The sequence below is a fragment of the Sinohyriopsis cumingii genome, chromosome 13, assembly GCF_028554795.1.
Source record: "Sinohyriopsis cumingii isolate HCF-2022 chromosome 13, ASM2855479v2, whole genome shotgun sequence".
NCBI lineage: Eukaryota > Metazoa > Mollusca > Bivalvia > Unionida > Unionidae > Sinohyriopsis > Sinohyriopsis cumingii.
In genome coordinates, this window is record NC_142973.1 from 22,182,710 (window position 1) to 22,202,555 (window position 19,846).

General features: G+C 35.2%; 1 protein-coding gene across 2 annotated transcripts; it reads left to right on the top strand.

Annotated features, from left to right (window-relative positions):
• Positions 1 to 3,285: 3,285 nt before the first annotated feature.
• On the top strand, positions 3,286 to 19,448 carry LOC149785044 (uncharacterized). Of its 2 annotated transcripts, none has more exons than XM_089978756.1 (8): positions 3,286 to 3,569; positions 7,174 to 7,247; positions 7,972 to 7,996; positions 9,870 to 9,899; positions 11,473 to 11,766; positions 13,357 to 13,596; positions 14,447 to 14,636; positions 15,520 to 19,448. In XM_089978756.1, the coding sequence occupies exons 2-8, from the start codon at positions 7,233 to 7,235 to the stop codon at positions 15,626 to 15,628; spliced, it is 903 nt and encodes a 300-aa protein (XP_089834882.1). In that variant the 5' UTR covers positions 3,286 to 3,569; positions 7,174 to 7,232; the 3' UTR covers positions 15,629 to 19,448. The 2 variants fall into 2 exon arrangements, with proteins under 2 accessions (XP_089834882.1, XP_089834881.1); XM_089978755.1 differs by having other exon boundaries at positions 7,212 to 7,247.
• Positions 19,449 to 19,846: the final 398 nt, after the last annotated feature.

A 19,846-nucleotide genomic window follows, 5' to 3' on the forward strand; every position in this document is an offset into this window, starting at 1 on the left:
ATCCATTACGTGTCAAAGCTTTCACAACGGTATATCTAGCTCCAATCCACCAACTCGTTTGACATTTTAGCTGCATATTTAACTACCTTCTCAGCTTCATGTATGTCAACCGTATCACCCTGTTTAAGGTTTCGTATCATGTGTTCCTAAATCAGTTTTTCTTCTGGGTAAAGTGAGGCATAATGTAGATGAACTTTATTTTTGATGATCATAGTATGTACTAGACTGAACCTCTCTCTCCACATTAACATTTAAATTTCCAATCGTTAAGTAATGATAGAATGTATGTAGCAGTAGGCTAGACAGAAACTGTTATCTCTCTTACTATTAAGGATACATTCTTTGCATCGTTCACACTTTTGTTAAGAAGTTCTTTGACTGTCCTTCTCCGTTTCTTCTCTCGATTGTCCACGATGATACCATTTATTATTCTACGCATCTTTCTTTATCAATATATAGAAAAGAAAATGCATTGGTATATAGTACGGATAATAATACAGCGTCTGAATGGGCATACAATTGTTGTATAGATACATAGATAGTATAGGGTAGACAAAAAGCAGGTACATCACATGATCAATCCGCTGAGCTATTTAGAAAATGGTGCCTTTGGTTTAGGGTGTTCATTTGCTTTTAGTCTTTGGAAAATGAACCGCGTCGAACAGAATGACTGGTGCTAGGAATAGTGCGGAGTGCTGATATACCTGGTATTTATCTAATTGCCTCAAACAACATATAGCAAATCATTTAGACTGCATACTCAAAAAGATGAGCGGTATTAGTTTAGAAAAACAAACTCAGATTTGTTTTTAGTTATTACTGAGAAGAAAAAAAGTTTGTTACGTAGAAAAGGTGTGTGAGTTCCCCTTCGTCAGATGTGATCAAAAAAGGTCGTGGAGTTGTTAACTACTTTAACAAATACGCAGTTCATAAAGAAAACAGGAAAATATTGTTTGAGTACGAATCCTCGGAAGCCTATCCTTCTCTTCCTCCTAGACACAATTAAAATTGACGGATCCACTTACTCTAAGTTCCTTCTTTTAGAATTATTTTTCAGCAAAACGTGAATGGTTTGATTTTATTCATAAACGATAAATGTACAAATGTAGGCTATTTATGCATTTTAAAATCAACACTAACAAAAGTTATTATTATAAATGCAGATTTTGATAATCAGTAAACATTCATCTTACATATAAACACCCACATTTCTCTGTGTCCCGGCGGACAAACAAGAGGTCAAGAGTTTGAAACTCGCTGTGGCATCCCAAATCTATTTTTTCTTTACTTTTTTTGTTCAAACTTTATTTTAAGCTCGCTCATCCAAATTTTTTTTTTATTTTTTATTTTGTCCTTTTTTATTCCCGTCCTAGGACAGGCAATTAACCCAGTTCCAGAAGATTTATTTAACAAGTAGCTTTTAAAGCACATATTTAGTTGAATACACGCTTTTTTCTGTTTAAAAATTCCCATAACTTCATACTCTAAACTGGCATTCCTTGCCATCCAAATATTGCTATTCGGTAAAGCCACTTCAAGATCCACTGGAACGTCTTTATATGTGAAATTAACTCTAAGGTTATACTCATTATTCCAATTCTCGTCATATTTTTTTTTCAATACCCATTTCTGACGGATCATTTCTTCCCGTTTATTGTGCAACAGAGAAGCTGAAACAAGGAAACAAAAGGTCAGAAAGCCTGCTAGTGTCATTTTCAGGTGTGGAATTTAAATTTCACTTCATTTAACAGGAATAAAATTCAAGGTAGTTAATCGCCAGATAGCGGAGTTGCTTATTTAGAGGCTACGGCGCAGAGTGGCAAAAACTGTTCTGTTAGCAAAGTATGGGCGCCACAAAAGAAAATATCCCCCGCCGCCTCGAACCCTCGCTCCACAGGTGTCCGTGTACATAAAGAAAATGTATGTATCTGTTCTCTAAGAATAAAAGATTATTCATTAATTAATTAATCGTTTTATAATGGCACACCAGAACATGAAAGACTATTTATTGCTGAGACAATGGTAGCAAAGTTATTCCATTAGATTATTATAATTGAACATTAATGGTATCTTGCAACGTATTTTTCAAACATAGCTTCATACGCACACGCACACACACACACACACACACACACACACACACACCGCAGTCGCGCTAGCTTAGTTGGTCCAGCATCTGACTTGTAATCAAAGAGTCGTGGGTTAGATACCCACCCAGCTCAGGCTAGGTCGGCTACATATAATGTAGAAAACGTGTTACATTTTCCACAAGCTACAGGTGACAAATACTTGAGTCGTTCGGACCCATTTTCAAGTATACAGGACTTATTAAAATGTGTGTACATTTTAGTTTGAAGAAGGTACAAAATAAATTGTACCTAATTTCTCATACACCGATAACGTTGGTGATAATGTTTGAATGGAAATTTTAAGCACAATTGTATTAATGTTATAATCTGGACATGTGTCTGGGCATGTGTCTTGGCATGTCCGCGAAGCTAACAGTGTCCATAGTATCCACCAGGAGGAAAGAAACTGAAACTTCTGTTGTCATAAAATCTCATGTAAGATAAAGTATCTTCAAAATTCTCAGCCATTTTTTCAATCAGTAAGCACGTTTAATAAGGACAGGACCATGAAGAGAAGTTGAGTTACTCAAGAAGTCTTTTATTTTATTTATTTATTTATTTATGCACACGAGTTATCGTTTATGCACAGATATTTTTTACTTACTTGAGGCATATTAGTAATCACATATCCCAAATTAAGAAGCATATATACTACCTCATAAAGAACGCATATATACTATCTCATAAAGAACACATATGTACTATCTCATACAGAACGCATATATACTATCTCATTAAAAAACGTATATATACTATCTCATAAAGAATGCATATATGCTGTCTCATAAATAACACATATGTACTATCTCATAAAGAGCGCATATATACTATCTCATAAAGAATGCATATATACTATCTCATAAAGAACGTATATATAATATCTCATAAAGAACGCATATGTACTAACTCATAAAGAACGCATATGTACTATCTCATAAAGCTCGCATATGTACTATCTCATAAGAACGCATATATACTATGTTCCAACGAATACATATATAATGTCTTCCAATGAACACATATATACTATATTCCAACTAACGCATATAAACTTCCTTCCAACGAACGCATGCATGTATATACTTCCTTCCAACTTTTACCAACCTTGACATTTTCTCTCCAAATCTTCAGCGTAATAAACCCCACAAACAAATCTCAGTTGGGGCATGTTTCGTAGGAAACCCTCAAAAATCTTATTGTAAAGAAGCTAATCGAAATATTCGTATCGTTTATTGTTCTATTCGACATTTCAGTGCGCGAGTAGCTGTGGTCAAAAAAAACCAAAAAAACGGAATTCTCTTTGTGTATGGTTGGATTGTTGACTCACGTGATGTATATATATATAGCAAGCGCATCTATCCAATCCACTCAGTCGGGTATATGTCTGGTAGCATATTGCAATGATGCATTGAACATTAGAGTAAAACCGATTTCATGCAGGTAAGAACATTTTCATTTTAATTTAATGTTGTGTATATAAACTACTGTCACTATAGATACTAAATCATATATGACTCATGGGTTTGAGTTTGTAAAGGGCATCACTGAATGTAGTTGCGTGATTAAATGCATTGTCCTTCATTACAGTTTTGCTGCATCCATGAGAAGCCGGTGTCGGGTTGATACACAATACTTGTTTTAAATAATTGACCGTCTTATGGTTGGTGCTTTTGGACACTGTGACATTTCACGGTACTCACATAACATTGAGAATAATGAAGACGATATTAACGACAAAGGCGACAGCAACATAAAATGCCATAAGGAAACCACCCACTTATCCAATGATCGTGATTGCTTCTATATATGTGACATATTTTGTTTAGTGTTTACCGGCACATCAAAATAAACAGGTTATGTAGTGCCAAATCAATTGGAGAAGAATGCCTTGTCAAAGGACACATCCTGACAGATAATCTCGTCTGATCAGATGGTAGGATTCTGTCGCGAGTCCAGCATGTCAAATATTTTGGCATAAACACGATTTTGTTTTCAGTGAATGCCATATTTGGATCATATTTTGCAAGTTGTGTGAAAAAAACTTTGATGAGTTATGCAACTCGTGTCCCATCCCATCTTGTTTAATAAAAATGACAACAAAATATGTTTAAAATAAAATAATATTAACAGTTTTATGCAAACAGATTATTAAGAAATTTGTGAAGTCGAAATTTTGAAAATATTGTTTTGAATTTGTTTGTTGTATAATGTATTCGTGTCTTTTCGTGTTTAATAACCGAACAGCAAATGGACAGGATATCACTGCTAGCGACTACCGCAACTCTTTCTCCATTGAATAGCTTTTAAAATGGGTTGAATGAAATTTCCGGAATAAAAAACGACGGTGATTTCATCATCAATAATCAAATGGGGAGCAAACATATAAAGCAATTGCTATTTGAAAGCTCATTCATTCCAGGAGTTCACATGTAATGTACGCAATAGAAACTTTGATATGTGTAGTTTCTAGTCAGTCTACCCAATAAGAACACAAATCCGACGCACATTTTAATTATTATTTTGGTTTCTTTTTATAAGGAAGAGACTCGAACGTGAACAGTCTTGACATACCGTCTATACTCGCTTATAAGTAGCGATCAACTGCAAATTGCTCAGATTGAGCTCGGTCGTCGTTTAATGCACCGTTAGATCTGGGTTTGTTAGGAGTAATCAGTAGATAAACATTATAAATCATGATGTGCAAACGCATTATGCTACAGCAGATTAGAAACTTTCTTCTTTGCAGTTTGTTTCCACTTATAAAACGGTACATACGGTAGCTATTGTTGCATTGGTCTGTGTTTCTTATAAATATAAAACGGATTAGCTGCTACACAAGCAGTAGAGAAACGTAAGTTTTAATTTTAATTGCAAAGATGACTTCTAATGCTAGGTATGGGAAAACACAATATTCTTTATTTGTGTGAAATTTCTTTTTATAGCGTAACTGTGAGACAAGTAGTAACATTATTTGTCCGGAAAGGTGCAGCTATAAAAAGCATAGGTTGAACCGGAATACAAAGATTCTAGGCTTGTTGACCTGAATACTAATAATACATTTTGTGGTATCTCATTGTGTATGTCAAGTATATTTTCCATGAAAAGAAGTCAAGCTATTGTTTTATTAGAATTGAACACATATAAATATGCGACCTCGACCGGAATGAGCCTTGCTTTACACTGTATCAATCGATGCACCGCAATATTCTGTGATTTATAAAAGCCTTATGCAGCCGCGGTAGCAGAGCGTGTATGTATGTATGTATGTATGTATGTATGTATGTATGTATGTATGTATGTATGTGTGTGTGTGTTGTAGGGTTAAACGTCATTTTTCAGCACACGATAGGCTATAAATGGTGGCCAGTATTAATGATGGAGGAAGAACCCAAGAAAACCCCGGAAAGAACCACCGACCCACGAGAAGCTACTGGCAAGCTTTCTCACATACCCACATTGGCCGAATCCGAGACTCGAACCCAGGCAGACAGAGCTATGTATGTATGTATGTATGTATGTATGTATGTATGTATGTATGTATGTATGTATGTGTGTGTGTGTTGTAGGGTTAAACGTCATTTTTCAGCACACGATAGGCTATAAATGGTGGCCAGTATTAATGATGGAGGAAGAACCCAAGAAAACCCCGGAAAGAACCACCGACCCACGAGAAGCTACTGGCAAGCTTTCTCACATACCCACATTGGCCGAATCCGAGACTCGAACCCAGGCAGACAGAGCTATGTATGTATGTATGTATGTATGTATGTATGTATGTATGTATGTAACGAGTAGGTTTATGATGGGTGGTGTGGAACAAATGCGAAAGAAGTAGATTGTGTGATGGGAAGGTGAATAAATGCAAAAGGAGTAAGTACATACTGCTATACTAAATAACCAATGTTTCCATGTCTTCTAACGTAATTTTTATTGATCCAAACAGGTACTTGTATCACAATGCAGGGGCTACATATGTAGACAGCGTATATTTGCATTTCTGAACAAGTAAATGAAGCCTCCTTGGGTCAGGGAGCCATTTCCCGTCTTATTTGTTAAAACATCATCTTTTCATCGTTGCAAAACATAATAATTCTTTGAAAGCATAAATAAATGCTGATTCTATGATGGCTGAGATCACCATCTTAGCTGACAATGGGATTCTTAAAATGTTCTCACAGCAGACAAACAATTGAGATAGATAGCATCTCGTTGAACGCGTGCATCACAATAACCGGACCATTACATCGCGTGAGAGTTAAGATAGTCATTATCTTTAATACGCATACAACAAAGGTTTCAGGAAAAAATGTTTGCAAGATGATACCTAGTTCTTTTGTTTATTTTGTCTACAAAAAAAACCCCCAGACATTTAAACATCAGTAACAAGTTAGTAACTATTTTAACGCTGAGTAAGAGGATGATTGAATAATTCATTCATTAATTCTGTGTGGATGTTAAACGTAAACAACTTTTAACAATACGATTTTATCCTTTACTCAATAATAATAATAATAATAATAATAATAATAATAATAATAATAATGATGATGTGTGTGTGTGTGTGTGTGTGTGTGATTTGGATTTATAATGTAGCCATATATAAAAAAATCAGTCATATCGCTACGTTGTCTGCAGTCTGACAGTTTATAGTGATGTCTAGCACTGGGGCATCATGCCACAGACATGTAGCATCATGTCCACCTAGCCACATTATTCTGACACCTACCCGACCAGTCCTAAAACAAACCTCTTAATACTGAGCGCCTAGCGTTGCAGCTGTTAGTACCAATTTTATTAGTCTTTGATATGATTCGGCCGGAATTCGAACCCGCGACCTCCCGCATCCGAGGCTGACGCTCTAACCATTAGGCCACCGAAGCGGTAATAATAATAATAATAATAATGATAATTCTACTACTAAAAATACTACTACTAATAATGATGATGATAATAATAATGATAATGATAATGATGATGATGATGATAATTTATTATTATTATTATTATTATTATTATTATTATTATTATTATTATTATTTCACAGTCTACAGATGCTGATGCGTGATTATTTCCATATTTCAGAGCTTGTTGAGCTGTTCAAAGATGGCGGACAATCTGGTGAGCTCATACGTACATACATACATACATACATGCATGCATGCATGCATACATACATACATACATACATACATACATACATACATACATACATACATACATACATACATAGAAGCTTGTATGTAGCTTAAAAATCAAAAAGATGATATCAGCCTATTTATTTTGATTGTTTATTTAATTCTGGATCGATTTTGCTCCGATTTGGCTCAAACCCCCCCCCCCAAAAAAAACCGCATTCGTAACAAAATCAACGCGGTCACCAGTTACTATACCTCGAATGGACATTCAGCCGAATCCCTCGACATATTACCGATTCCTGAGTGGACAGACGTTGAGCGGACACGTAAGGAACGATACTGGATAGTACAATTGAAAACTCATAAATGTTTCGTCTAATTGGGAAATTCTAACCTTCCCGTTGCAATCTTATCAAAATTACAGTTTTGCACCCGACGCAAATTTTGCGCTAATATCTACCAAAGTAATTACATTGTTTATGATTTTATTGTCACTATTATTATAGTTGTTGTTGTCATTATTATTATTATTATTATTATGATGAATAATAATAATAATAATAATAATAATAATAATAATAATATTATTATTATTATTATTATTATTATTATTATTATTATTATTATTATTAAGTAGTTTTTCTTTTACAATTTATTTGAAGACCTTGTGAATGTGATTGACGTTTATGCGCTTTGCTTTATTTTAGGATTTTCACCATCTCATCAACATTGGTAAGTTTGCTATTTGATAAGAAGCCTAATACACACATTATTTATATCTCTTACCACCACTATAACCTCATTATCATCAACATCATCATCATCATCATCATTTTCTTCTTCTTGTAGCTCACTCTGTTTCATTAGTTTGTTATTTCCGATGTTTAAAAGCTGTTTTATTGGCGTTTCATTTGCATTGTTTCATTGGTTTAATTGGAAAGTGACAATATGTGGGCTATAATGTGTAAATATATTCATCATCCGTCCGTCTGTTTGTCTGTGAATCAATTCGTACATTATTTCACACTGCGATTGTCGTTGTATAGTTGCATCACCTATACGTGGGTTATTCCCATTATGTCTGCGTCAAAGGAATTGAAACAAAAAATCACAGTTAAAGTTAGACATCATATGTCTGTATATAACATAAAACTGAGTCACGGCTTACGATATTTTATCAAAACATGTCCTTCTATCCATCCAGCAGCATATTCATTCATATACACATGATTAGTAAAGAGAAACAAGACAAAATATTACATGTGATTATTGGTTGGGATTTTGTCCACAGTTGACATCAAGCCCAGTAACCACAAGATTAAGTTCACCTTCCTTCAACCACCGTTTCCTACATCGGCCATCGTCTGATATTCTTATTACACGTACTATTTCCTTGCTGTTCGTATTTTCTGCATACAGACAATATGAAACGTGTAAGAAGATTTAGGGGTGGATATAACTATTTCTCACCATTTAAACTGCACTGAAATTATGATTAAATACAAACTATATTGATACCAGTATTGTAATATGCTAATCAGTAAATTACGGGAGTATTCGGCTATCATCGACATGACAAAATATTTCTATTCCACATGCTTACATTTGTAGATACAACAACTACACATACTTATATGTAGCTGTAGTGTGGCAACATGTCACTAAGACAAGATATATATATATATATATATATATATATATATATATATATATATATATATATATATATATATATATATATATATATATATATATATATATATATATATATATATATATATATATGTGTGTGTGTGTGTGTGTGTGTGTGTGTGTGTGTCTTCGTCACAATATCATCATGTCAATAAATTGTGGCGGGTAATTCATTTTGTTGATGTGGACAAAAACGCCATCATGATTACATATGCAATAGAAATATCACATTTCGACGGCAGGTGAATACTTCCACAGTACATTGATGCAGGATGCGATCGTTGGAACGGAGATAGGAAAGAAAACCAAAATGTATTAGTGGGAATAATGTGACATAAAATAATTTTTAAAATACTAAGAAAAAGTGGTCTCGTGGGTCTGTATTTATTGTAAGATAAAGTAGCTGAAAATTAAAATTTACCTACGCGTCCATCTCTATTGAAAATAAAAGTAGTACAAAGCTTTTAAGATAGGCAGTGGTAGGGCACTCGCTTCACGCTGTTACGTTCATGGGTTCGTCTCCAGGTTTTGGCACGTAAATCATAAATATATCTTCCATCGCGTGTTGGGTATTTTCTCTGGGGTCTCAAATATTGGGTTCTCCATCACAAAAGACCACACCAAGCCAACATTTCGACTCTCGAGAGTCTTGTATATAATATAATATTAATTGAAACTTGTCTTACTTCTACAAAGTAGACTCCTCCGTCGATATCGTGTGTAACTCGATATCGTTTCATGGTCGAATAGTACAGGAAGACTATTGAGTATATTTTACTTTTTGTTTTAAAGTGTTCACATATATTTAAAAAATGCGCAGAATGGTTCTAGAAGCAAAAATCATCTTCTCATTTTTCAACTGTAAAAGGTTGTTTGGAATGTTATCTCTCAAAATCTTTTCTTCCTTTTCCAGATTCGGGAGATTTTCAAGATTTAGATCAAGGTATTGCTTACATTTTTTCGAGGCAATTGTTAAAAATTATGTCAGCTTTTCCTTCTTTCTGTATTTAAGTTTTGCTCTTGAATTATTTATTTCAGCTCCTTTTTGAAGAGGATCACAAGTGATTATAAAATCTGCATAGTTGAATTTGAGTAGCGAGTAATACCACGCAATGGGGTTTTCCAATGTATATTTTAGTAGTTCTCTCTCTCTCTCTCTCTCTCTCTCTCTCTCGTCTAATTAAACCTTTATGGTACAATATATAGATAACTGAAAAGTAAAGAATATATATGTATCGGATATAATGTCGCATTAGCCAGTGGCGTCGGGAGGGTTGAAGGGGCCCAGCGTATTGTTCCTACTTTGCTACAGAGAACAGTTATCATGTCAGTTACCACCTCCCACCCCAAATATATGTTTAGTAAAGAAAAGAGAACGTGAAATACTGGACAGTTTCAGCTACAACAAAAAATAAAGCTCCCAACTGCTTCGCATGGCGCCCGGGGGTAACTCCTTCTCAATCCCAACCCCCTCGTACTGCCACTGATGTAAGTACAATCTTGACTATATACTACCAACTGAAAGAATATATAAGGATGGACATGTATTTTGAGTGGCCTGGTTTAGCAATACCCCGACATTTTGATCTTACCTGGTAAGCCGCTCTTCCCAACCACCCGGTCTTTCTGGGTGTGGGTAATAAAATATTTGAGAAACAAAATCAAACCAAGCCAACATTGTTTTATGGTTGACAAAAATGGGGGTGAGAGCAGATATGGGGAAACCGGACAGAATGGGAGTGGAGAAACCCGACCCGGCACTCGGGTCTCTCTCTCCCTCTCTCTCTCTCTCTCTCTCTCTCTCTCTCTATATATATATATATATATATATATATATATATATATATATATATATATATATATATATATATATATATATATATATATATATATATAATAAGTAACATTATCATGCGGGTTGGATAATTTTTAATTCGTACTCTACGGAGATTCAGATCCGGGTTCACGGTTTAATTGCTAGGTCTACATGCGGGTGTGTCTGACTCGCACGAATGCCTATACCACCGACTTTGTCGCATCATTTTTTTTTTTTTTTTGCATGGTCTGTTGCGTACAAGCATGGCGAAAGCTGCCGTTTACCCGTGGACCCGGGTTCGAATATCTGTAGAATACGAATTAAATATTATCTAACCTGTATTCTATTTCCTCTATATCTTTCTGATCTGTCTGTCTGTCTGTCTCTGTCTCTATCTGTCTCTCTCTCTCTCTCTCTCTCTCTCTCTCTCTCTCTATATATATATATATATATATATATATATATATATATATATATATATATATATATATATATATATATATATATATATATATATATATATAAGTGTATATTGGTTATATAAAACCCGTTAGTCGACTATTCATTCTTTTGTTTTAGGACAAATGGTTTTCTATGGTCTTACTCATATATCTGTCTTGCATCATAAACAGAGAATGAAGAATGTTCTTTCAGCATATTATAGTACATTCACTCATGCGCTTTTTTGTTTGTTTTCAAGCTATGGAATCCCTATTCCCCGATACAATAAATGGTTCATCGGCTCTACAAATGGTCAAAGAGGATCAAAGAGATAATTATGTATATTTGGACATAAGCAATAATGTTGGATATAGCTCAAACCCCGCATTAAATAGGGTTTGCTATTCAAATGTCTCTATGATACACTCACAGACTCAGTGTATATCATCAAACGCTGAATATTTCAAAAGAGGAGATGCTTCCGGAACAGAGTCGTTATCTTGCCTCCACAACAGTTATCTTCTCGACCATTCGGACTCGGACGACGAAAGTGGTAATTTGATAGAAGTTATTCCTAAAATAAAATAATAAAGCACAAGGATATATAGACTATTAAATATATTTTTTAAATCTTTATCCTAAATTGTGTTCGAAGTGGCGGTAACTAATTAGCACGATCGGAACATAGCTCTGCCATTTCCGTTCAGCTCGTGAAGTAACATCGGAAATAGATGTGCGACATTGGCCTCAGCCGCCACCATGTTGTCTCGTGTGAACGAGAGAAGTTCAGAATTTAGTATTTAATGACGACGAACTACATATAAAACTTCTTTCTCGACTGGACGGGAAAAGCCGAGGATGTTCCGATTGTAATTGTATCGCTCCTATTCGGTCACTTTGAGTTTTTGCGAAAGACGGATCAACCAAGAGGTTACAAGTGATCAAACTATTTTACTAATTTAAAGGGGGCAGGGGACAGTTTTATGTACAAATTTAATGCCGCAATTAGCGACATAGTATAAAAAATAAAAATAAAAATCAAATACACAAGTGAGGTTAAAAAGGTCCATATTTTTAGATACCTATATTAAAACAAATCATAAGAATATTATCCACTTGACCAGAGAAGTCAATGGCAGTTCATAGCAGAAGTTTATGCACCCCAATCCAAAAATTTCAAACTGAAATTTTTATGTCCTAAGGTCATTTTTGACACAAAGTGATGCTCACCCTGCAAACTCAAGCCCTTTTCCTAGATGACAATTCTGCAAAATAGGGTGTACTGAACAGGCTGATGCAATTGAAAATAGTTTTCATCCAAGCCGTTTTTTTAGATATTCTAATTGCCCCAAACCCATGTGTTTACTGCTATGGGAGGCTAGCTCTTCTTCCCAGCCGAATATTGGTATTTCACTGTCAACATACTGAAGAGTAAATATGGAAGGTGTACATGGCTGACATCAATTTCAAGAACAACACAAGCCCGAAACACCTAGTTCACAAATATATCCATATCTTTAAATAGTAAACAATAATAGCTGAAAAAGTTACACCATAGCTGTAAGTTAAGAAATTTGCCACCATAACCTATTGGTCAATCCAATCATATAAATAGCCAAGATGGTCCGAATAGATCAAGTTACTTTTCTGGCGGAGATATTTCCGGCCAACAGAATGTGTGATGTTTCTGTAAATTATTGCGCTGATGCATATTCCTGTCTTACAGAAATAACCGAAGTAATTCCAAATGACAGAGAAAAAAAAAAAATATTCCTTCGAGAAACGGGCCTAACGTGGAAGTCAATACGTATTGATTTTGGGGTAGTCAACATATCCACCACCCGCCCCCAAAAACAGAAAGCAAATAATAACTAGTTGACACCATACAACGAATCATGCTACCTATCATTTTCCTAAACAGGAAGCAATAATGATAGTTTTTATAAAACAAATTCTTCCTATGATATTATGTTTTTAGCTTATGAAAATGCCGGTCCTCCCCATATGTTGTTGAATCGCAAAAAGTCTTATTTTATATATTTGGATGGGTGGGTGGAGAGAGAGAGAGAGAGAGAGAGAGAGAGAGAGCAAATATTTTTGCGCCTGAAATAATACCATATCTCTTCATTTAATTTTTGCTCAGTGACACTTAGCGAAGGAACAATGAATCACATACGCGAGCATGACTCAATGTCAACATCGCATCGAAGGATTCAGATGTCACTTCCGCACTTTGAAAAAGTGTTTTGCACGGGCCGAAAAAAGGTGTCTAAAAGGGGTAGACCAAATACGTATCCAAAACATTTAAACGTGTCGGAATCTGATGAGGATGACAACACCTGCACAATTTCGCCCGACTCTCCTAACGGCAAGAAAAAGAGAGGTATGGATTATCTCAAAACATGGCTGAATAAACAGCTAAACATCATCAAGGAGAAACAATACATACATACATACATACATACATACATACATACATACATACATACATACATACTTGTTGGAACTAAGTTACGGTCCATTACCAACAGTCAAATACACGTGTGCATATTCAGAAAAATTCATGATAAAGTGTCATGCGCAACCAACAAATAATAAATATATTGAGAGAGAGAGAGAGAGAGAGAGAGATGATGATGATGATGATGATGATGAAAATAACAAGAACTCCAGTATTTATTCTGACTGAAATTCCGACACCTTGTAATATTTAAACATTTGTTCGTGCCATTGCAACCGTTCACTTTTGCGCAACATGACTTTGAAACAAAATATCGATACACAACATAAGTGCAGGACTTCCCCATTGATGCAAGTCACTCAGATATTCTGATATGTGAAAGGAAGCATTTCAGTGAATCTTGTTTACTTTTTAATTAAGAGTCCTACGGTTACACTGAATGGTGTATAATTTGATGATGTTATAAATATGTTTTACATCCTCTAATTTCACTTCATTTCGTTAGTTTTCTTAGTTTCAGGAACATTAAAACTTTTGAGAGCACTTAATTTCGTGGAGTTGAACTGGTGTTTAATTGTTTTCATTGAAAAATTACTGTTCTTTGGGTCCTTCTGATTCGTAGTTGGCAAAAAACACAAAATACATGAAACTTGGAACCTCTAGAAAATTAGTGATTTTACAGTATATACAATTGTAACGAATTTTTAAACCGAGTTTATCATATGAAAAGTTCGTAAATATCCTAATATTTATTAGTATTTTTTCTGTACAGGAGCAAAAAATATTTTGCTGTGGAAATTTCTTCTGGAGCAGCTTGCAGAAGAGGACGCCGAGCATGTGCAGTGGCAAGATAAGGCAAATGGAATTTTCCGATTCATAGACACAACAGAAACAAGCCGTCGTTGGGGCCAAATGAAGAGAAAGACTGATATGAACTTTGAAAAGCTTAGCCGCGGAATTAGGTGAGTGACGCAATCTCGGGAATGATGTTATCTGACCCTACTGTAAATACAATGTGTATTCCCTACTTCCTACGCAAAAAGCATTAGTTAATTGTACCTATGTCACATCATCTTCGCTAGCAAAGGTTCCGATCTGTTAGCCCTATCTACATCTTGGCGGATCGATCAGATAATTCGGTGAAACGGGGCTGCGGCGTCACATTTGAACACTGTTCCTGCATGATCGATACAAGGGCAGCACACAAATGAAATGGACTGATAAATAAGCAGTTTTCCACTGCCGGTTCCAGTTTTTACAAATACATCCTTTCCCTCACATACACCTGTAATGGCTTCTCTCTGGTACGTAGTCATACTTTGGATGTTAAATTTACAAAGTATCATTTTGAAGTAAATTGCCTCCACCATATTTTCCGATGTTACACGTTACTGGTTAGTTGCCATTACATGCTAAAAGAGACAACCCATGAAATCCAATAGATGTCGCTATCACTGAGCACTCAAATATCTGATCGATCCGCCAAGGTGTAGAGAAGGTTGGCATATCGGAACTTTTGCTAGCGAAGATGATGTCACATCTACGTTCGGCAATCACGATGTGATTTGAAATACGGTGATTATTTTCAAAAATATATTGAAACTCCTATTTAATCTTTCTATGGCGTTTGTTTACAGTGTAGTGGGTTTTTTAATTTTGTTTTTGCATATTATTATTATTATTATATTATTATTATTAGTTTGTTTGTTTATATAATTTATTAAAACAATACTGACAAACATAATAAGAGCTTTCTTGCACGTTTATGATAGAAATGTGCATAATTATTGCGTAGACGTTTGTTATAAACTTTAAAACTCACACTGAATTTATTTATTTGTTTAGGCATTACTATAAAGACGGGCTGATGCAACGGCTGAATGGCACCAGACTGGTCTACAAGTTTAACTGGAGCAAGGTTCCCAAGCGGTACTATCGGGAACTATTCACATGAAGCGAGTCTGATTCGCCTTTCTTTGTTAATAGTTTAAGATCTCAATCCAGAAAAGACAACACTTCCCCAGTAGAAAAAAAAAATGCATGTATATCACATGACGCAAACAATCATACTTTATGCGTGTACTTTCTGGAAATGAAGACCTTGTTATAAAGTTACACTCATCTGTATTGCCAGACGTTTGTTTTATCGGTAGTGTAGAACTACTAAATAACGAAAACATACATATAGTACGTCTATTTATTCCGCGAAAACACGAGGACAAATTCAACAATTTTTTGCCTCCAATTAGAGCTGACCTGCGTTAATTTTGCCTTCTAGCGTAGTTCCTATGCCGGACTAATTTAATCACGTCGTTAGCAGTTTATTATGCACGTGATCTCCCAAGGGTGACGGCTAGTAAGACAGACCTAAATAATATTGTGTTCAATTAAAATTAATTCGATAGATTATTTAGTATTTATGATCATTTGCATATATAATTGTTCAACAGTTGATGGCTAAATCTATTAACCGACTGTACTGTCTATATATTCTCATTTTGATCACTTACAGACCATTATTTTGCAAATCTCAATCTTGTTATAGATTGATGATTGTTAACATCTTGCCGGTGGATATTCTTGTATAAGACGCGATATTCCATTCATGTGTTTGTCTCACTTAAGTTAACAGATGGTGAGAAATGGTTATAAATTTGTTGGTGCTTAGAACGGAGATATTCTCTTACCAAATTGATCCAAGGTGGCGCCTCCGCTTGTCTCGAAAGTCCACTGCCAACACTAGTTTGTTTCATCTGGAAACATGCAGAAGCATATATTCTTGTTTTTGCCCCATTTTGCAAAGAGTTCTCCAATGACACTTCAAAAAGAAAAGTAAACTGTCTATGCAAGCAATGGCGTCGTTTTCAAGTGTGATATCGTGAACAGTTTTGAGTCTAGTGATACGATCGGCCTGGAATAAACGAAGATAGGCTTAATATGACGATAAGACGGTCGTAGTATGAGAACTCGAATGAGTTGGATAATGCAGGTTTTTGTGAAAAAGTTTGTAAAGATTTTGTAAAATCACGTATCTCATTAAAAACTCCTTTCTTTAAGCAAAACATAGCCATCTGCGGAGCTTTTGTTTTGTTCTTTTTTGTCTCTTCATTTAATTTTTTTCTTTTGTATTTTAATTGTTTCTGTATGCATTTTAACAGTTAGGATTTTCAGTAATATTTAACAGCCATATCGTGTTATTTCTCAAGGTTTTGTCTGTACGTTGTACATGCACAAACAGTAGTTGGAAATTTGCATATTTGTTTTCATGTACGTTAGCAAGGATATTTAAGAGGCCAGATCGCTTTTTGTATTCAATGAATCAACTTTGAAGTTGACATGAAGAAATTTGGGAATCTTAGTTTAGTGAACCAATTTGTTTTAAAATGTTTAAACTTGCAAGTTCTGAAGTTTTAACAACAATACGTGCGAGATTCCTTTGACATTTCCCAAAGAGGATCTGAGCGAAAAGCGGGATTTCAGTTTATACGCTCCATTCGTTATGTCCAGCAAAGTTTATACTTTCTATCCGTATGTCCAGCGCAGTTTATACCCTCCATCCGTATGTCCAGCACAGCTTTGTCAAGTATATCTTATTAGTATTGTATTCCTGGCTTTTATACGCTTTTACGACGAAAAAGCTAACGCTCTGCAACTGCGGGGTGGGGTGGGGGCTTATGTTAGGTTTGCGTTGATTGAGTGCTTGCTTTTTCGTTTAACGGCACATCAACCCCTGAAATAGTATTTAATGCCGAGGCTATCCGAATTACGTGCATTGACTAGAGACACGTTAGTACTAATATTAGTACCCTTACTCGTACCTCGTGGACAGGGTACTAACATGAGCACATACGCGTTAATGGAGCAAGCCGGGTGTGATTCACACCCGGCGCACTTTTAGCCTAATAATAACACTTTAAACATATTCCTTGCATATAATCCGATAAATTGAGTAGTCCTCTTATTTAATACCGGAAGTATCGAAAATCTTTGTAGAAATGGTTGTAAAATCTCGTTTACCTTTTTCAACCAATATTTTCGTTTAGATCGTCCGCCATGTTATTTCAAATAATGATTACTTCCGTTCTCAGCCTCTTTTGTTTGTGTGCCATATAAGGACATTGACGCCTTATTTGGAAATGTAAACAAATCGTAGTAAAATTTTGGCGCCGTTTGGGTCAGAAATTCTGTGCATTAAAAGTAATACGGTTTATCGGCAATTTTGAAATTCCACCAAGAAACGATTATTCGCACTTGATTGATAATAATATAGCGTAGAATATCAAAAATATCGTCTGGCAAGCTTTACGTAGAAAAGGGTTCACGGCGAGAGTCTCGCGTTATCTGTCATGGCGGACAAGATAAGGTTAGAGTAACCATGCCAATTTATTTTATCGTGTAAGGGCTTAATAAATTCAAAATAAGCGAAACTTCTTACACAACATGATTATACTTATGTAATTGAATTGTACACTGTTTGTTTTTCTGACTTTAGTGATGATTTTGTTTGCTCCATTACATGACATGAGATCAGTTCGTAGCCTCAGCCACAACAAATCAAGTTGAGGCTATGACATCGTAGCTAGAGACACGTCAGAGCATCCATTTCATCCTAGTATGGACATCAGACTAGCTTTTTTTCCTTTTTTTTTTTTTTACAGTTTGCTACATTATTAACTGTATCGTTTTGTCTTTTTGTTGCTCCGCAAGTGTGTTGGACTTTGGCTGATGTGAGATAACGGTAAGGTAATAGTCTAAATCATAGCGGAGCTATTAATAGTGTTAACATAAGAATCAATATTCTTTGTCAAGTAGGTGAAAACATTAGACTGACTCTGACTTCTTTCTTACAATCTCAATATTTGTAATCTGCTAATTTTTTGGAAACGACGTTGTAAAAAACTGGAAATTGAATATCATTGCTCTTCTAGTGACACTTGTATTCTTCAAAACAGAAAAGGAAAGCAGATTTTGGTCTTACATCTATCGCTGCAGTTGAAGGAGCTATAAGGATAACAACATAGTAAACCACCTCTTAAACTGAACTAAGGCCTGGTTCTGTGCGCTTGCCAAAGGTTATGGTGTGTGTGTGTGTGTGTGTGTGTGTGTGTGTGTGTGTGTGTGTGTGTGTGTATGTGTGCGCGCGCTGTTCATACTTATTTTTTAAGTAACCACAACAAGACAACTTACGTGATCTTTCCCTTGTCTTTTTCTAATCATTGAATACTAGTACCGTTCTTTTGAATGAATTATTCGTTCAATTCAAACTGGTGTTAGGTACCTGAATTGTTGTACCCATGTCATAATTTTACTCACATCCTTGCCCCCCCCCCGACGCACACACATTCACAACTAAAGGCCTTAACAAGTGTTAATAAATCTTTCAGCTTCTGCATTATGTTAGTAACTGAGGTTTCTCATGCATACGTTTGTATGCTTTCCGTGTGTTTTAGGCATATGCGCGTGCGTGTCTATATGCTTATGCATAAGAGACAGACAGACAAACATAGATGTATGCAGGAAGACCATCATACTATACGTCTCTGTAAATAGTGTTTCTTAGTAATTATGTTCACAATAAGCTTGTTTAAGTACAATCAGGCATTAGAAACAAAGAAAACATTTTTATTTTTGAAACCTTTTGTATACATTTTTGATATTTTTTTAATCTTCTGTGTTTGTGATGTTTCTATTTAGCATTCTTGTGTTATACCTTAATTCCAAGTGTTTAATAATGCGATAGGAAAGTTTCATTAAAAGAAGAATCGAGTCGAAAATTTGTTTAAAATTGTATTTTGCTCCCTACAGTTCTTTTCTACATCATGTGAAAATGTACTCTGACAAAGATGAACATCATAATAATCTATTTGGATTGTAAGCAGTCATTGCTTACATCATTGGAAAATGTACTTTGATAAAGGTGATCATAATAATATATTTGGTTTGTAAGCAGTATTTGCTTACACCATGGGGAAAATGTTCTCTGACAAAGGTGAAAATGAGAATCTATTTGGCTTGTAAGCAGTCACTGCTTACATCATGGGAAAATGTACTATGACATAGGCGAATCTGAATAATAATGAATCTTGAAAGATATTGGTCCTAAACATCATTGGGTGCCATTTAAAGTTAATGGTCCTAAACATCATTGAGTGCCATTAAAATATATTGGTCC

Bases quoted from the DNA above. Each gene is read 5' to 3' on its own strand.
- LOC149785044 (XM_089978755.1), top strand. The intron at 9,900-11,472 runs GTATTGCTTACA...TTTGTTTTCAAG, and splicing joins TTTTCAAGATTTAGATCAAG to CTATGGAATCCCTATTCCCC. The intron at 11,767-13,356 runs GTAATTTGATAG...ATTTTTGCTCAG, and splicing joins GGACTCGGACGACGAAAGTG to TGACACTTAGCGAAGGAACA.